General features: G+C 54.9%; 1 protein-coding gene across 6 annotated transcripts in view; it reads right to left on the bottom strand.

Annotated features, from left to right (window-relative positions):
* Window positions 1-147: 147 nt before the first annotated feature.
* Kif19 (kinesin family member 19) overlaps window positions 148-18,388 on the bottom strand; it is a 26,965-nt gene continuing 8,724 nt past the window's right edge. Inside the window, exons 3-20 of one of the 6 annotated variants that reach the window (XM_006970434.3) lie at window positions 12,395-12,505; window positions 11,615-11,702; window positions 11,181-11,317; window positions 9,582-9,707; window positions 9,042-9,236; window positions 8,470-8,616; window positions 7,520-7,642; window positions 5,912-6,077; window positions 5,177-5,360; window positions 4,842-5,037; window positions 4,129-4,399; window positions 3,916-4,037; window positions 3,194-3,327; window positions 2,859-2,964; window positions 2,632-2,719; window positions 1,336-1,733; window positions 948-1,107; window positions 148-738 (exon numbers count right to left, since the gene is read on the bottom strand). In XM_006970434.3, the coding sequence (XP_006970496.1) occupies window positions 608-738; window positions 948-1,107; window positions 1,336-1,733; window positions 2,632-2,719; window positions 2,859-2,964; window positions 3,194-3,327; window positions 3,916-4,037; window positions 4,129-4,399; window positions 4,842-5,037; window positions 5,177-5,360; window positions 5,912-6,077; window positions 7,520-7,642; window positions 8,470-8,616; window positions 9,042-9,236; window positions 9,582-9,707; window positions 11,181-11,317; window positions 11,615-11,702; window positions 12,395-12,505 (2,883 nt within the window). In that variant the 3' untranslated portion in view covers window positions 148-607. The remainder of the gene's footprint in view (window positions 739-947; window positions 1,108-1,335; window positions 1,734-2,631; window positions 2,720-2,858; window positions 2,965-3,193; window positions 3,328-3,915; window positions 4,038-4,128; window positions 4,400-4,841; window positions 5,038-5,176; window positions 5,361-5,911; window positions 6,078-7,519; window positions 7,643-8,469; window positions 8,617-9,041; window positions 9,237-9,581; window positions 9,708-11,180; window positions 11,318-11,614; window positions 11,703-12,394; window positions 12,506-18,388) is intronic. The other 5 variants (XM_015993615.3, XM_076543678.1, XM_076543677.1 and 2 more) reach the window with 5 other exon arrangements.

Genomic DNA, 18,388 nt, shown 5'->3' with positions numbered 1-18,388 from the left:
TGGCATCTTGAGAAAAAAAAAGCTCATCCCCCGGTTATTTGTAGGTTTGAGCCAAGGGAGATGGGTTGCTGGGAGTGAACGGGCCAGGAACAGGGTGAATCTTAGAACCAGACATGACGCATTCCAAAAAAACTCCAAACACAACCATCAAAACCCCAGTAGGACTTTATTTAAAAGAAAGGCAGAAAAAAAAAAAGCAACAGAGAATTTACAAAACCAGAATCCCTCCCCATCCCTTCCTACCCTGTGTGAAGTCCTGTGGGCTCCTTCCCTATCCCAAGCTCACCCTTGACCAGGGGTGGAGTCCTGTCTCACTAACAGCTCCTCTTCCCCATTGCCGAAGCCAAGATTGACCCCAGGTCTGTGCAAGTTTTTGGCAACAAGGTTCTGTCCAAGGCTGAGAGGCCAAGCTGCTGGGCCCCCTCCTTTCTAGGGGCGTGGAGAGCATGGAAAAGTTATGCAGACAACCCCACCGATTCCGGGTCACAGGAGCCCAGCTCTCCAAGCTCTTGCTCCATGGAATCTCCATCTGCCTAACTTCCACCTCCCAGTCCCTGCTGCACCCTGCTCAGTCCTGGGGGGCAGAACAGTAGGCACCGGGGGCTCCTCAATTATGCCGGAGGCGTCCATCTTTGCCAAGAGTCCTGGAACCATGGGGCAGGCTGGGCCCACGCGTAGCTCTGCGGGAAACACCAGCTGGGTTGGGGGGAACAGAAAGGGGAGAGGGGTTCCCAGAGCCTATGACAGGGGAAAAGCCAGGATCAGTTGCTGAGGAACGTCTTCCCTCCCCACTGGCCTTGAACTTCCTAGCGAAGCAATCCCAGTTTGTTAACTCCACCAATATTGTTCCCCGAATCATGTTTCCAGTAGGGGCAAGAGCCCTGTATATGTCCCCTCTGCGCTGGTCAAGGCCCCTCCTACCCAATCCCTTCTTGATCGGTACTGACCTGTATTCTGGCTTGGAGGAAATTTGATCTTGGCCAGAGGCAGTGTGACCTTTCCCAACCGTCTGACACCAGGGGATGGCCGCCCACACACTGGCATCCTCCGGTCTGAAGTGCCCTCTGAGGGATGAGGCCCCAGCAGGTGTGTTTTGGGACGAGACAGCTGTACAGGTGGAAAACAGTGGAACTGGATGGAGAGAAGCTCAGCGCTCAGCTGCAGAACCCAATCCCCTAGCTACTTTATCAGGCTGGGGACAGTTGTGTTTCAGATCAGGGCCTCTGGGCGTAGCGAAGGGCTAGAAGTGCCCTGTACCTTCTTGGGGGAGCTAGCCCTCAGGGCCTCGCCCGTTAGGAACAGGCGCAGGCATCTCACCCTTGCGTCTTGCCTCACCCCTTGTCCTGTGACCTCGAAGGACCGAGACCTCCGCTTCCTCCTCTTCGCCTCCAGCGACTCCTCCCTTTTCTTGCTGAGGTTTTTCTTCTGACCCCGCACCCAGGGCCCAGTGCCATCACCTCGATGTCCTACTGCCCGAGAGGGGCCCTCGCCAGTGCTGCTGGATAGATTGTCTTCACTGACAGCGTGCTGCAGTGTGGGGCTGGGCGGCCGCTTGCAGGCCAGTGGACCAGACGGGCGAACATCATCAGCCTCGCTCAACGAGCGCAGGGACAGGCTGCTGCGTTCTGTGGCAGGTGCCAGCAGGTGGCGCCCCTCCGATCCCAGGGCCCGAGAGCGCCGCTGGGCGGCCTTCACCGAGATACACTTGGTCCGAGTCAGGATCTCTTTCTTCTCTACAGCAGATACCCAACCCAAAGTCAAGGCCACTTCCTTTCCACACCCCTTCCTCACAGGTCAAAAGTGAGCAAGAGCCAGGACTCACAGATTTCACCCCCAGAACTCTAACTCACTAGCTCTTTGAGAAACTTGGGGCACCCCCTCAGAACCTGAATTTCACTTGTAAATGGGATTGCAAAAATGAAAACTCCGGGGCTGCTTCAAAGATTAACTGAGACACTGGGAGTCTAGACTGGTGTCGTAGGCCTGTAATCTTTGCTCCTCAGGAGGCTGAAGCTGGAAGATCAGAAGTTCAAGGATGCCTGGACATGGTGGTGCAGCATGAACTTTAATTCCAGCACTTGGAAGGCAGAAGCAGGTGGATCTCTCTGAGTTTGAGGCCAGCCTGGTCTATAGAGTGAGTTCCAGGATAGCCTGGGCTACATGATGAGACCCTGTCTTTAAAAAAGGCCTGCCAGCTGGGCAACTTAGACCTAATCTCAAAATAAAAAGTGAAAAGGGGACAGGGGATAAGCTTAGTGGTAAAAATGCCTATTGTGTGTGAGACCCTAAATTCAATCTCTATTAACTCCCTTCCTCCAAAAAACCCCAAACGGTTTGGACAATAGTTTTAGTCTATTTGTCTAGGGGGCAGAGATTTGAATAGAATTAGCTAGAATCCAGTGGGCAGGGGGTGACAAGTGTCCCTATTGTCCCTATTTTAATTTCTGATTGTTCCCCATCGTCTGTGTGTCCTTAGGCAGGTGGCCAGTCCTTCTGGTACAGCCAATGAATAGATGGGCACCTTCATCAGGGGCAGAGAGGAGGAAGGAGCTTTGGGCCTGGTCATCTGAGCAGTCTAGACAATGTCAGGCAGATGGGGGCCAGGACATGTGACGTGAAGGGCACACCCACCTTTCTGGGACAGAGGGATCTCTGACAGGTTCTCACTGCTGTCCGGGGAAGAGGTGATCTGGCTGCCCAGGCTGTCCCGTGGTGGGGCCTAGGGGGTGAACCGTTTGGAAAGAGGAAGGCCTTGAAGACAGCAGGGACCCCACAATGCACTCTGCAGAGGCTGTGTGGCCTTGGGGGTGTGCTAGCCTTGGAAGAAATCCACCCACTGCTGGGCACCCAGAGCTCACCTGCTGGGTCACCAGGGTGCCCACCTGGATGGGAGGTGGAGTGGGCACAGAGGAATTCTTTGCCTGCCAGGCCTTGGGACTGGCTTTGAACACATGGTAGGACTCACTGCAGTTGGCAGAGGAACAGGAGGCAGCTGTTAACCAGGCTAGTCATCCCCGAGTCTACCCCCACCCTAGAGGAGAAACTGTTGGTGCCAAGGGGGAGAGAACCCACAAATCCTGGCTGCAGACCCGTGCCTACCACCTCACTATGCTTCTGGCTCCGTCGTCCCCACTGAGCCCTTTCCAGGGCTGACATTCCTCACACAGGTTAGGGAGCTATCAGCAAGTCTCACCTGTCTGTGCCAAGTGGGGGTAGGGCGTTGTTTTGGGGGCGCTGGGTCTCAGAACTCAGTGTCTTCACACTCTCCAGGTCAGAGTCCGGGGTTAGTGTGGTCCCCGCTCGAGTGATTTTAGGCAAGGAGTTGTCCTGTGGGTGTATTGGGGGTGGTGGTGGTGGTGGTCAATGACAAGCCCTTGTCACTCAGTAACAACACAGAGTGACAAGGGCTATAAGATGGGCTGGGTGACCCGGAGGGCACCGGGCCTATGAGCTGGGTCCCCAGCAATTTGGGGTCTGCTAGGCAGTCTCAGTGGCCTGGTCCAACTAGAGCATTAGGTCCACTTTTTCCTTGATTTTTAGAAATCAGTTAATTAATTATTCCATCTGTTTATTGTTTGAGACAGAATCTTGTTGTACAGACAAGGCTGCTTGGTTATCTTTCAATCCTCCTGCCTCAGCCTCCCAAGTGTTGGGATTAAAAACTATTCTATTGACTAGTGATCACTTGTGAGATCTCAGATGGCCAGTCCTGACCTTGTGACCCTAGGTGGGGACAAGTGTCAGGCCAAGTAGTAATGCCCAAAAATGGGAACCCTCACCCAGGTTTGGCAAGGCAGAAGGTGGGAAAGAGAAAACAAAACAAAACAAAACAAAAAAACAAAAGCCAACTGTTGGAACTTGGCTGGCTTGATGGGATCCCCATGTCAGCGAATTTAGGCCGGCCCAAGCGCCCACCTGCAGGGCCCTGGAGGCCACGCGGTCCATGATGGTGGCCCGCTCCAGGCTGCCCTCCTCCAGCTCCCGAAGGTAGACTTCATAGAGTTCCTCCAGGTGCCGAGGAACCTCCAGATTGTAGTCTGTACGAGGGGGGAGGGGAGCTGAGGGCTCGGCATGGGCTCGAAGGCCCTCAGACAACGCCCCAGGCCTTGCGGGGCGGGGAGGCCCTACCGTCGATGATCTGCCGCTGGCCCTGGATGATCTCCTCGCAGAGGCTGCGGTGCTGCTCCAGGAGACGTACAGCCTCGCGGCGGTGGCGCAGAGCACTGTCGCGGAGCAGAGCGTGCGACTGCATCTCGGTGTTTTCCACCTCCAGCTCGTGCACTCGGCACAGCAGGCTGAGCACCTCGCGCTGCTCCTCCGAGCCGATGCGCCGCGGCAGCGTCTCTTCCAGGCTCCGGCCCCGCGCTCGCAGCTCCCGGCAGCGCTGCTCCAGCGCCAGCTGAGGGAGGGAGGGAGGCACCGGTCAGCGCTGGGCCAGTCCCGCCGGGCCAGCCAGGCCCTGCTCTTAGGCTTTCTGACTGGCCTTCAAAACTTATTTTTGTGTCTTGCAACTATTCGGCGCTTATGTGCCCACGTGACTCAACCATGCCCTGCGACAGCCCTTATTCCACCACAGAAGGTAAAAAATCTGTTATTATATTGACTACCATCTTCTTAATCCTTGCTTTATGCCAAGCATTAACTTAACTTCCAGAGACTCCTTTTGGGCATCACCATGGGTGCTCCCGTTTTAGAAACGGCAAGTATGAGGCACACAAAGACGTAGAAACTTGCCAAGGTCACCCGGGATCTGTGGCTTGAACTCTCAGGCCTCCCTCTTCCCCAGCCAACCCTCAGCCTCCTCTTCCTCACTCCCCCTGCCTGCCCCCAAGCCCGGATACCTTCTGCTTGCGCAGCTTCTTCTGTTCACCCACCAGGGCGGCGATGTTTTCCCGGGCTGAGGCCACCTCTGGTGGCTCCAGGTTATCTGGCTCATCTCCTGTGTCTGAGTCCTTCTCGCTGTCCTCTTTGGTGTAGGACTCCTTCCTTCGCTCCTCCCGCCACTTGAGGGCCCGACGTGACTTCTCATGCTCCCAGCTGCCAGCGGGCCCCGCCCAAGAGAGACACAAGATTCAGCTCATGGGGGCCGGGCATCGTGTTTCTCGGTTCTGGGCTCCTCCATGACAAACCTGAACCTGGGCTGGGCCTGGAGGGTCCCGGGACAGGGCAAGCATACCCCGCGATGGTGAGTAGGTGACGGGAGGTATCGATCTGGACTTCCATGGCCTGGTTCTCCAGCTCCAGCAGACGCCGCCGCACATCCATCTGCTCGTGGAAGGCGCTGATGAGCTGCTCCCGAAGCTGTCCCATTTCCGCCTGCTCCTCCTGCCCTTCCTGCCCGCTGTGGAGCTGTACCTCAGCTGGGGAGTGGGAGGGGGGTGAGCTCAGGCGGACCTGGGGCTCTGTCCCCCAGTTCCTTCCCAGATCACTGCTTCCATCTCCGACTTCTTGGATTCCTCTCCGCCCACCCTTCCCGCCCCCCAACACAACGTATCTTCAGACGGCTGCCCAAAGACAACTCTGGATCTTCTGCGTGGATCGAGATTGTGCTAGTAGCCCTCACAGCATCCTTGTGCCAACTACAAAAAGGTGTCCCTGTTTCTCTGCTGTCTTTTGGAAAACCATCACAGCCAACAGGCAAGGCTCAGTGAGTGGTACGCCTCCTAGCGGCCCACAGGGCCGCCCTCGGTATAAGAGCCTCAGATCATCCCATCCCATCTCCAGCACAGCAGAGATGGGGTCCCATTTAACGCAGGGGAAGGTTCCAAGATGTGGAGTAACTAGTCCGAGGCCACTCAGCCAGAGGAGCCAGGGTTAATGCTACTGGTCCTAGAACCTCATAAGGCTGCCCCGAGAGGGCTGCTGGGAGCATCTCCCACCTCCAGACCCGCAGGACCATATATATGCATACCTTGGATATGGCGGATGTCACCTCGCTCCAGTCGGCCCCGGGCCTGGCCCCGCCCCGCCTGCTGGTCGATCTTGCACTTGAGTCTCTGGATCTCACCTCGCAGGTCAGCAATAATGCTAGTGTACTGAGCGATGTGGTAGGAGACATTGAGCAGGTTCTGCTTCACCTGCAGGGAGTCCAGGGTTAGGGGTGAGTGGGTACGGTCACCCCAGGAGCCAGGCCTGCCTGCGGGACCTCCCTTTCTCTTCCTTCCCCTTTGCCAGTCCCTTTCAATGGCATCCATGGCCTCCTTGCCTCCATCACCACAGGCTCCTCTCACATCTGCATGCCCGGTTAGACTTGTAATCCTAAAATTCCAGCTCTGCTGTCAACCTCAGTGGCTCCCTATGGCCTAAGGAGTCACACCTTCTCCTGGTAGTGAAGTCTTGCCACTGGGATTCTTTTCTCTTTCTTTCCAGATTTTATCTTTTGTTCTCACTTTATGTGTATACATGTGTGTCTGTGTGGAAGTATGTGCACATGAGTGTGGGTGCCTGAAGAAGGTGTAAGATCCCCTGGAGCCGGAGTTACAGGCAATTGTTAAGTGCCTGACGTGAGTGTTGGGATCTGAACTCAGGTCCTCTGGAGGAGCAGCAAGTGCTCTGAACCGTTAAACCATCACCCCGGCCCCATGTTTTTTTTCTTCTTGGATTCTGTTTCTGCATGCATGTCCTGTTCTAGTCAGGCAGTTCTGCTGGTCTCTCCACAGCCACAACAGACAGCTCATCTCCACTTCTCATTTCCCTGGTTTGCCTTGGCACCTACTGATAGCATCAATTAAATAATTACCTGCTTTTTTTTAAAGATAGGTCTCATGTAGCCCAGGTTAGCCTTGAACTCATTGTGTAACCAAGGACGACCTTGAACTCCTGACTATCCTGTGTCCACCTTCAAATGCTGCATTGCAGTGTTCACTAGCTTGCCAGGGTAAGCTGCTTCTGCCTAACTAGTCACAGTCACGTGGCCTGTCCCCGTGAAGTTCCCGGAGACTGAGTGACAATGTTGGGGGGAGTTGTAGATACTGGAAGAGGGCCCACTGCACACCACTTCAAAGTTAGCCATTCTTCGCTCAACACCCACAGAAGCTAAGACTGACTTCCTAACCAGAGAACATGAGTTTGACCATGAGCTTGGGAACCAGGCAGACTCAGCTCCTGTTGCCCTGTCCTCAACTAACTGTGAAGTCATTTTATATCCTTAAGCTTGATGATCCTAAACGGTATGGTGGGGAAGCTGTAACTCCTGCCTGGCTCAGAGTGGCACTAGGTAAGGGAGCCTTTTACTGTGACCACGGTGGTGACATGCTTTGGACATACAGAGGACTGAGCAACCTCTGAAGAGGAAGAGGAGGCAGGGGGATGGAATGGGGACAAGCCCGGAGTGAGAGGCACAAGAGGGAGTTTGGGGGCCAGGGGCTCCAGGCAGGGAGTCAGGGGCTGGGGTTCAGGGAAAGGTTGGCCTGGGTAAGGAGGTCAGTGCAGAGAAGAGTGGAGTGTTGGCAAGGGTCCCCACAGGACCTCAAATCTCGGTCCAGGAGGGTGTGCTTGGGGGCAGTCCAAGGGCCCTCACCCGAGTCTTAATATTCTTGGCTCGGCCAGCGTAGGTCAGGGTATTCCGGGACTCTTCAAAGGCAGTGCTCGCTGGACTGATGTGGGCGATCATCACTGTGCGGCTGTTCCCCCCTAATGAGTCCTGGGGGGACAGAGATGTAGCTAGAAGCTTCCCTGGGTATACATACATGAACACACACACACACACACACACACACACACACACACACACACACACGTGCGCGCGTGCATGCAGGCGCGACATGAACACATGCATAGAGTGGTGGTCCTTTTCAATTATGCCCACTTTCCTGGTTTGTGGATGCAGTCCTCATGGCAGGCCGGTGTGGGCCTTCACAAACCACAGGCCTCTGCTGGGATCTTGTTTCAACGATGTCATAGTTTAAGCCTACAGGGAAACTCTCTAACCTGTCTGTGCCCGGGTTTCCTCATCTGTAAATGTAATACTTCCTAACTCACAAAGCCACTGGGGAGGCTTTTGGTCTGGTGGGAAGAAGCCCTTAAATACAGCAAAGCATGGGAACTCATTGATACCAAGTCTATAACTGAAAGCCAAGAGTGGCCATGTCATGAGTAAGCGGTCCCCCAAAGCAGCTCCATCGGTAGGTAATAAGGCTGACCGCCACAAAGGTCCCAGATCTAGGTTCTCTTTGACTCACAGCTCTGGGAGGAGGTCCTAGCACAGCTCTTATTCCTTCTCTACCCACGCTTTGGTTAGAGCTGCCAGGAATATAGACAGCACCTGCTGCTTGCAATCAAATTTCAGATCAACCGTGGGCACACACTGTTTCAGGTTAAAGGAGTCTCAAATATGGCACGAGGCATACTGATAAATAATAAACTTGGCGATTCATCTGAAATCCACGTGGGGATGGCTGCGCGTTGTTTATGTGTGGTCTGGCAGGCCCACTCTTAGGGCCAGGGCCCAGGCCCAGCTTGTCTGGGTACCTTCAGGAGCCGGGTGAGCTTGCTGTCTCGGTAGTTGATGTACTTATTGCCGCCCTTGTCGCTCAGTGCGTTGATGCAGTTGCCCAGGGCAAGCAGAGAGCGGTTGATGTGGGCCCCCTCCTTCATGCGCTGCCCCCGGTTCTGCGTCTGGGGAGACAGCAGAGGACACAGCCATGGCCTTGGGGGGTAACCCACTGAAGTTTCGTTCAGCTCCCTCACAACACCCCAGTGACCCTGGTTACAGACCGCGGCCTCTCTACCGAGGCCCCTGATGGTGGAGGCGACAGGGCACGGAAGGAGGCTTTGCTCTGCCTTCTCCCCGTCCTCTCTTCCCGGAGCAGCCTGTCCCTTCAAGATGTCAGGCCCATTGCTCAGCCCCTCACTCTGGGGACTCCACTTGCACCCTGACATCCTTGAGACACCCTCCCTTCCCAACTGCCCCATCCAGCTAGCCTCTCCCCCAAGACCTTCCTCCTCTGAAATCTGGCCTCACCTGGAGGGCTATCACCCCTCCCCTGATTGCTTCTCTCTGGGGGGCCCTCACTCCTCTGTACCCTTGGAGCAGGCCTCACCTGGGAGGCACGCTCAGAGCCGGCCAGGTCAATCATGAACAGGCGGCCTTGCCGCACCTCCTGTAGGATGTTCTTGACTCGGCTGCGCTGGCGGACTGCCACCTGGAGCACCGCGTGGGAGCGGGAGGACGTCTGGTTGGCAGCCGTGGGCTCCTGTGTCCTCTGCCGGTTCCCCTTCATCAGCAGCTGCATGATCTGGGAAGGAGAGATGGAGGTGACTTTGGGGGGACCCTGTAGAGAGAAGCCTGAGGTTGGTGGGAGAGGTCCAACCTATTAGCTTTCCAGGGTGGGCTAAGGGACCTGGACAGTCCTCTCCAGACAGCTCTCTGTGTAAATGGAGAAGCTCTGTGGCCTGGCTACTTACTAGGGTGAGTATGTTAGAGTGTGATGAGTATGTTAGGGCGTGATGAGGGTTGTGACTTCTTTTGCCACCACTCAGGGTATCTCTGTCCCAGTAGCTCCCTAGGTTTGGTCCCTTGTCCTGCTCCCCTTAGAGTGATTGTCCTGCCTACAGTCCCTAGCCAGTTGCTGGAGACTTGCCTCCTTGGCATTGATGGTAGAGACTTCAGTGATTCCGGCCACCTGGATCACCCCTTTGGAGTCCTCCCTCAGCTCCAGGTACCCGAGGGCGGGGTTCAGCAGGTCCCGGATCATCTCATTGTAGATCTGATGGGACAGCGGGGAAGGGGGAGGGAGATGAAGGACAAGAGGTCCAGGCCTGGAGCAGCCGAGGGGTTCCCTCTCCCCTAAGAAAGGAAGGACCATGCGCTTCTGTTTACTGGAGCCCAGGCCCAGTGTGTGTGGGAGAGAAATCCTAAGCGGGAGAAGCACTTCCTTTCCATGATGGTAGAGGCTTCAAAGCCAGTGTGGCAGGGGGTTTCAGAATCACCCGGGGCTGCCTTTGCAGAGAGGCCAGCTCCGGGCTGGACACATGGACCTGCTCCCTGGCCAGATGAGGGAGCTCAGCTCGTTTGCTAGGCAACCTTCCGCTGCTTCTCTTAGGTGCCACCATCCCCCACCCCAATCAAGGCAAGCCCAGCTGGCTGAGTCAACACCTGCTGGCTGCTTCCCTCCTACTCCTTCAGAGCCATCATCACCCCGGAGATTATCAGCTCCCAGAGGGGCCAGATGGAGGCTGGCTTGCTGGCTTAGATGCCTCCCCCCACCTCCCGCCCCCTTCTGTGACCACCTCTCAACCCACAAAGTCCTTAATGGGAAGACGTTTGCTTAAGGCAGTTCTCAACCTTCCTGATACTGCGACCCTTTAATACAGTCAGTTCCTCATGTTGGGGTGACCCCCAACCATAAAATTATTTTTGTTGCTACTTCATAACTATAATTTTGCTACTGTTATGCATCATAATGTAAATGCCTGATATTCAGGATATTTGATATTCGACCCCTGGGAAAGGGTCATTCCACCCCCAAAGGGGTTATGATCCACAGGTTGAGAACCACTGGCTTAAGGAATGGGCTCAAAGGATTAGGACAGGTAAGCTTTTGAGGATGGTAGCCCAACTGCTTGCTGCCCAGGCTACTGTGAAGTGCAATACCACGTTAGAGCCACAGGGTCCCAAGTTGGAATCTCTGCTCTGTCATCATCGTGTACCATAAAGGCAGTTGCCTAACTTCTCCATCTCTCTCTCTTTTTTTTTAAGATTTATTTATTTATTATGTATATAGTGTTCTGCCTGAATGTATACCTACAAGCCAGAAGAGGGCACCAGCTCTCACTATAGATGGTTGTGAGTCACCATGTGGTTCCTGGGAACTGAACTCAGTACCTCTGGAAGAGCAGCTGGTGCTCTTAACCTCTTAGCCATCTCTCCAACCCCTTGTTTTTATTTTTTGAGATAAGGTTTCTCTGTGTAGCTCTGGCTGTCTTGGAACTTGCTCTGTAGACCAGACTGGCCTTGAACTCAGAGGTTAGACTGCCTCTGCCCTCCAAGTGTTGGGATTCCAGGCATGCACCCTGAGACCTGCATCTTGAGTCTCAATTTTTATCAAGTGGGGCTAATGCTATACATGTGGGGTGGGCAGCAGACATACTGAGCACCCCAGGAACTGCCAGTGGCTGGCTCTAGGGAGGTGGACCATCCTATCATATAGGCCTCCTGTCCAAGCCTAGTGGGGACTTACCTCCAGGTAGGACATGGACACCTCATACTCCATGTCATTGCTGGTCTCCTCGATGGCTCGGAACAGGTCATTCAGGGTCCGAACATAGATGCCCGGCTCATGGTCAGTGCCCAGCATGGTGTAGGTCTTCCCACAGCCTGGATAGGACAGGCTGGTGGTCAGCAGGGCAGGAACCAGGGGTGAAGCCTTATTGGGGGGGGGTACTCTGGAAACCCTGATCTGTCGTCTGTGAGGATGCACCCTCCTAGACGGCGGAGGAATGGGGCCTTTGTGGGAGAAGGGTCCTGGGTGAGAAAAGGTTTGGATCATTCCCATGCCCTGTTCCTGAGCCTACTGGGCCAGGCTGGTGCTCTGATGAAGGGTGAGGGGCTCAGTTTTCAGGGGAGACAACAAGGGTGCGGCAGTCCTTGACTATGTCTGAGTTTCCTCCTCACCTGTAGGGCCATAAGCAAACACAGTGGCATTGTACCCTGAGATGACACCTTCAATGAGGCTCTTGGTGGTGGCCTGATACACCATCTCCTGCAGGGGAGAAGAGACTTGTTGGAGGTCTGAGACAGGACCAGGTTCTCTCTGGGAACAGGTAAGTGTCTGTCTCTGGCGCCCTCAGCCAGAGGTAATTGAGTGGGCAAAGTGGAGGAAGGGAGTCTCTGCTTACACCCCTCAGGGGTGACACCAGTCTGCAAGAGGGTTCAGGACACCGGAGAAGCCTCTTTTACAGGCGGCTCCCCCACCCCACCCCTGCTCTGAGGGTGCAGAGTCAGCCCCTGGGAGCATCTGAGCATCCGGAAGATAGACAAGATGGGATCCCTGGGAGGGTGTCAGCTTTCTCGAGCCTCTCCTACACCTGCTCTCCCTGTCCAGATGGGCTTCACAGTCCTTCTTCTGGCCCACGGAGGCCAGCTGTGGGGTGTCTCAGGTGGCTCCTGTATGCAAACTGGTATGTGAGTGCTAACCGAGCATGTTTCTGCAGAAAGCCAAGTGTGCGGCCCTACAGGTGTACAGGCAATCTGCCATGCGGGGTCAGGCCATGCAAATGTGCAGGGGAGGTCACGCAAGTACACGTCGACTTTCACAAATGGGCAAAGTTCCAGAAAGCGGATCGTTGAGTAAATGTTGGAGAAAAGGTGAGCAGGGCCTCCTGAGCATCCTCCCTTGCAGGGCCAAGTGTGAAGGGGGTCTTTCCTGTGTTTCCAGACCATGCTCTCCCTCACCTGGGTTGCAGTGAAGTCAAAGGCCACATCAAATAGGTATGACTTCTCCCGGGACCGGTGTGCCCGCAGGATGTCGTCAGGGTCCTCCATTGGGTCCATGAGAACCACCATCTGCAAATGTCCCCGAGCGGGGAGACCACAGTCACCTGGGGTTCCCACAGTCTGGAGACCTTGCCCGGCACTATCTGCTCTCCGGGCTGCAGGGAGACAAAGCCTCTTTGGTGATGAGTGACTGTCGCCTGAAGATGGCACCATCCCAAGGCAGCAGAGAATGCTGTGTACGTGTGTGAGGGGTGGCATGTGAACCCCAGATCCAAGGCCTCTTCCACAAACCACAGTACCACTTCCCATGCTGTCTTTGCTGGCGGAAGAACTGCAACACCGCTCGTTGTCACAACACACCTTTTGTGACAAGATCCATGTTGCCTACCACACCCCCATCTCTAGCACGGCCTTGCTTTATCCCATTTCAATAGCAGCAAAGCACATGCTCCCACCTGCCAGGTGAGGAATTCAGAGTCCAGAGATACTTTTCAGGCTACACACTAGCTTGTGGAGGGACAGAACTCAGAACCTAGGACCTGGGTTCCGAACCAGAAGACTTTTTTCCCCTCCTGAGAAAGGGTTTCACTGTGTAGCCCTGGCTGTCTTGGAACTCTCTTTGTAGACCAGGCTGGCTTTGAACCCAGAGATCCCTCTGCCTCTGCCTCCCAAGTGCTGGGATTAAAGGTGTGCGCCGCCGCCGCCGCCGCCGCCGCCGCCGCCGCCGCCGCCGCCACTCTGCAAATCCAGTAGACTTAGCCGCATCTCTGCAGCTCGGTGGCCCTTGGACCCTTCCTGACCCTCCACGACTAGCCTCTAGACCATTGTAGAACAAGGCAGGTTAAGAGCTGCTGACAGTTGGCTGACACGTATGAAAAGAGCAGGTGGGCTTGGGTCCCTCCTACGTGAACTTAAAATAACTGCATCCCTGGCCAGGACCTAGGGCTAGAAAGAGAGACCGCAGGACCCTAGGCTGGCATTCCAGCCTTGTGGGGGTGGGGTAGCTGTACTCCATGTATGTGTGTATACACATGCACCCAGGTGCAGAACGGGGCTGGCTGGGTCTCTCCCCTGTTCTAAGAACGATCTCTGAGCCCACTTCACTCTGCCCAGGTCCCCGTGCTGAGCTCTGCTGAGGGCCCTGAGCAGGACAAGCGGCTGGGTTCTCGCTAGGGATCCTGGTCTAGGGTAGGGTTTGAGATAGGAAACATCAGAAAGCACTCAGGGACTCTGGGGTGGGGGTGTTTGAGTTTCAGGGGAGGACAAAGGGAGTAGGCATAGAAGAGGACACTAGGGACATGCTCTGGATCCTAGCCCTGCCTCTCATTAGCGGAGTGGCCTCATGCCTGCATGGGGACCTGCCTGAGCCTCTGTCCCCTCCCCAGGGGAGGAAATGGTGGTGTCATCTCCTTCGGGGCTGTGCAGAGCCCCTGAGACAAAGTGTGTGACACACGCCGAGTCTCAGTGACCCTCTTTCTAGGGGCTGTGAAGGAAGAGAGTGGGCATGGGGGCAGGGGAGGGGCAGGGAGGGTAAGTCACTAACTGCCTTAACCCAAGACGCTGCTATCAAGCAGAGGGTGGTAAAAATGAAATCAACAGAAGACAGGCTGAGAGCGGCAACATCAGTGGCTCCCTTACACAGTGTAGGTACCCCTGAGAGCTGCCTGGCACCTGGAGTGCCGGGCACGGTTCCCTAGACACCAGACTCTGCCAGACAGCCAGGGGAAATAAGCAGTCCCATGATCCTTACTTAATGAGGTGGGGCTGTTCCCAGGGGCCAGATGGTGTCTTGCCTTAGAGCCCATCCTCTACCAGGGAGGGGAGGGGCAAGGAGAGAAGAGGGGGCACCTTCACTCCCAGTGCACACTGCCAGTACTCCTGGTGCACACTAACATTTGGTCTTGGGGCACACTAACAAGCACTCTTTCTTTCTTTCTTTTTTTCTTTTCTTTTCTTTCTTTCTTTTTTTTTTTTTTTTTTTTTTTTTTTTTTTTTTTTTTTGAGACAGGGTTTCTCTGTGTAGCTTTGGTGCCTGTCCTGGATCTCGCTCTGCAGCCCAGGCTGGCCTCAAACTCACAGAGATCCGCCTGGCTTTGCCTCTCGAGTGCTGAGATTAAAGGTGTGCGCTACCACCGCCCAGTCAAGCATTGTTTCTTTATTTTTCTCTTTTTCCTTCTTGTCTTGTCTGTAGCCTTGTTAGCTTTGAGCATAGGGCAATCCTCCTGCCTCAGCCTCCTGAGTGCTGGGATGACAGGCATATACCACCATACCCAGCCCCTCAACATGGATTTCTCATTATTACTCTTAGCCCGGCATCTCGTTGCTTGGAAATGGCAGAGCCAGAGATGGGGATTCTGGCTACTTGGCTCCCAGGCTGGTACCAGCGCATCCTCTGAATCTTCCCTAACCTCTCCTGCTTCCTCTGCTGTCACAGGGGCTTGTGGGGTGCCTTAGCAGTTTTCATGGTCTAAGTAGCCCCCATCCCCCATCCACTTCTGCTCACATTAGTGCTCATTCCATCTGAGGGAATATGATGCAGTACAAGTAGGTAAACTGAGTCCTCACAGAGGGCCAAGCAGGAAGGGGCTAGATTTCACAGGGCAATTAAAAGAAGGCGGAGACAGTGGCCATGCCCCTACTCCACCCCTCCCAGGGAACAGCAGGAGAGCCAGGGCTCATGACTATTCCAAAGGCCTTGTGAATAGGCCAGGCATGGAGATGCGGAGGTGACCGAGGCTGATGATGAGATTGAAGATAAGGCTGTAGGAGATCAGCCTACATGCTCAACTGAACCCAGGAGCTCAGGAGGTCCCAAGTGGATCCTTCCGAGTCCCCCAGTCAGGCCTGAAGATTTAGGAGGACAAGGGCCTTGGGATTCCCAATAGACTCCACCCCCCCACACACACATACCCCACACACTGGTCACCTGGAGTAGCCTGCACATGGGCTCCCTGAATTCACCTGACCTCAGACATCTGCAGGACCCCTTCTGTGGTTCTCCAGGGGAGGGTGACTCCCCAGGAGACAGAAATCTCTGCCAATCAGATGGGGCTCCTGGTGAGCTGGCTGGAGGGGAGGACCACAGACAGGCTGGGTGGTGGCTTTGTGCAGGGAAAAGCCACCAACTCTGGTGGCCCTTCCCAGGTGTCTAAAGGCTAGCAGCCACTGTGATCTCTGTGCAGAATGACTGGGCTTGCACTGCTCCCTGGGGACTTCATCTGCCCTCAGCCGCTGGTCTCTCCTCAGGGCCTCAGCCCTAAGGCTCTCCAAGCCTTCTGTAGGGTTTGATTCCTATCCCTGGCTATCAGCAGCTTGAGCCCTGCTCAGATTTCAGACCCAGATGAAGATAAACCCCGGCTCTGAGGGCCCTGGCATGGGTCTCCAAGGGCTGCAACAGGAGCAGACCCAGCTATTACAACTGTCATCTTGGGTACTGGGGTTCCTGTGGACACAGAGCCTCAAACTGGGGTTTTCATTAGGGGAGGGTGAACAGCATGTATTGTCACCCACCATAACACATGGCCTTTATATAACTTTCAGACATTGCCAAGTTCACCTGGACACCCAGTTTCTTTGATGCTGGAATGTTCCTGCAGCAGAGCACTGTCATCCCACCTGCCACCACCCCACTTAATGAGGGCTTTGTTTGGGCTCCATCTGTCAGGACCCCCCTCCCATGCCAAGCCCCAGAATATCACTGTTGTTCCTGGCCACCACAGCACACAATGGAGCCCTTGTGCCCCTTGACCAGGTGAACCAGAGCTGAGCCAGTAAGGATTGGGCAAGAAGTCTGGGCTGCCATGGAGACTGACTTGGGGGGTTCAGACTACAGCAACTCATTTGTGGAGCACCTACAGTGTGCCCCAAACATGGGAAAGGCCTTAGAGAAACTGAACCATGAGGCCTGGTGTCTTGCCTTCTGACACTCTCAGATTCATGACTAGGAGAGAGTTGATGTATAGAGGAGAGACCCCCAAATCTGGCCAGGACAGGAAGGCGGCCTGGAAGAGATGACATTGGTATTGTATCTTCAAGGATGAACGAAAACATCCAAGAGAGGTGGGGTGGTGGGGTGGGAGAAGAACATTTTAGAGAAACACATGAGCAAGGCCAAGAGGTGCAAAGCCGGACATGGTCTTTGGTCTCTAGAGAGAAATGCAGGGTGGGAAGAAAGCCTTATTTTTGCCTTTGGTCCTTCTTGCTGGGTATCCTCATCATGCTGACCCAGGGCCTGCTGTGAGCCTGCAATGACCCTTTGAATGTCACCCTGGCTGGTACACAGCGTATGCCCAAGGACATTTGCTGAATAAGGCTGCTCTTGGAGGCAGTCTGGGGTGTACCAGGCACCACGTTAAAGACTTGGCATCTCATTTTCTGTGGCTTTCTTTCCTTCCAGGCAGGGTTTCTCCATGTAGTCCTAGCTGTTCTGGAACTCTCTACATAGACTAGGATGGCTTCGAACTCAGAGATCCACCTGCCTCTTCCTCTTAAATGCTGGGATCAAAGGTGTGCGCCACCACCACTCAGAACCACCGTACTCTTGCTATGACCTCATCCTCACTTAAGTAACTACATCCATGGGTGTGTATTTCTTGAAAAAGCCCTTGTTTAAGATCCTAGAGTTAGGACTCCAACATATGAACTTGGGGTGGAGAAGGGGGACACAATTAAACCTCTAGTGAGTGGGCTTCCCCCCCACCCCGCCCCCCACAGCTGTCCTCCCAGTCACTCACTGAGGGCAGCAGAGATGGGTGGGCTGAGGAGGAGGAACCCGGGTCCTTGGAACTGAATTAATTTGCATCTAACCAACCAGTGCCCTGCACTGAGAGCACAGTTTAATGTGGTCCACGTCTCCGCAGCCCAGCCACAATGGACACCTCATCACAAAGTGCCAGGGAGCCAAACCTGACGGCTCCTACCTGTCATCCACGAAAGAGGCAAGAGGCAGGAGGATCACAGGAAGTTTGAAGCCAGCCTGGTCCACACAGGGAGACCCTGACTGGAAGAAACAAACAACACAACCACAGCTCTGCCTAGGTGGAAGGTGGTTTGGAGAAGCTGGAAGACAGAGCCATCTACGAGCCCACATGAGGGGTCTGCACAGCCTTCGGGCCACCAAGCCTGGGAGACAATAAACTGTCGTTAAGGCCACACAGACCCCCACGCACTTCTGTACACATTGCAAGCTCACGCACGGGTTCCTCAGGGCAGCTCCCCTGCCTTACAGAAGTGGGTGTGGCCACAGCCCAAAGCAGGTGTGGCACCGGCGCCAGGGCCTCTCACGCCCTTGGCCAGGAGACTTCACTGAAGATGCAGGCAAGAGAGAGATGGTAAGAGAAGTCAGGCAGCCCACCGGTCTCCTTCCCCATCAGTGAACCCCTGCCCGGACTTGAATGACGCTCACCTACACACCCAAGTAACCCCCTCTGGGGCCTCAGCTGCCTTGCAGCCCTTGGGCTTAGCTCGGCAGAGGGCGGGGCAGCTGTGGGCCTCCCCTTCCGGGTCTTCACTCTGGCCTGGCTCTTTGCTCCATGCAGATGTTATCAGGAGTTCTACAGTCACCATTGGAGGTGCTCCTTTCAGATCTCAGAGACAGTGTGTCATGTGACCTTGAGTGTGCTTTGAGCCCAAGACATCACTTCTGTGGGGGCTGTGAATCTGGCCCAGTTGGAGGTAAAGGGGGGGACTATCAGGGCTGAAGCCATGACACAGGAAGCCACACTGACACCCCAGCCTACTCAGGAAGCCTCAGGTGGCCTCTGGCTTCATCCTCAGTCCAGAGACCCAGGCTCACAGTCCCTGTATACTGACAGGTGGAAATAGAACAGAACCCCGATTCTGGGTGGCTGTCAGACCTGCAAGACTGATTCTGGATTTTTGTTTGCTAATGAGAACATCTGTTGCCGGTTGTATTTCTAGCTGTAGACACAGAGATCAATGAGCCCTACAAAA

Source organism: Peromyscus maniculatus, chromosome 8, assembly GCF_049852395.1.
Source record: "Peromyscus maniculatus bairdii isolate BWxNUB_F1_BW_parent chromosome 8, HU_Pman_BW_mat_3.1, whole genome shotgun sequence".
NCBI lineage: Eukaryota > Metazoa > Chordata > Mammalia > Rodentia > Cricetidae > Peromyscus > Peromyscus maniculatus.
Note: the sequence above shows the minus strand (reverse complement) of the source record. Positions and strands in the feature narration are given on the sequence as shown.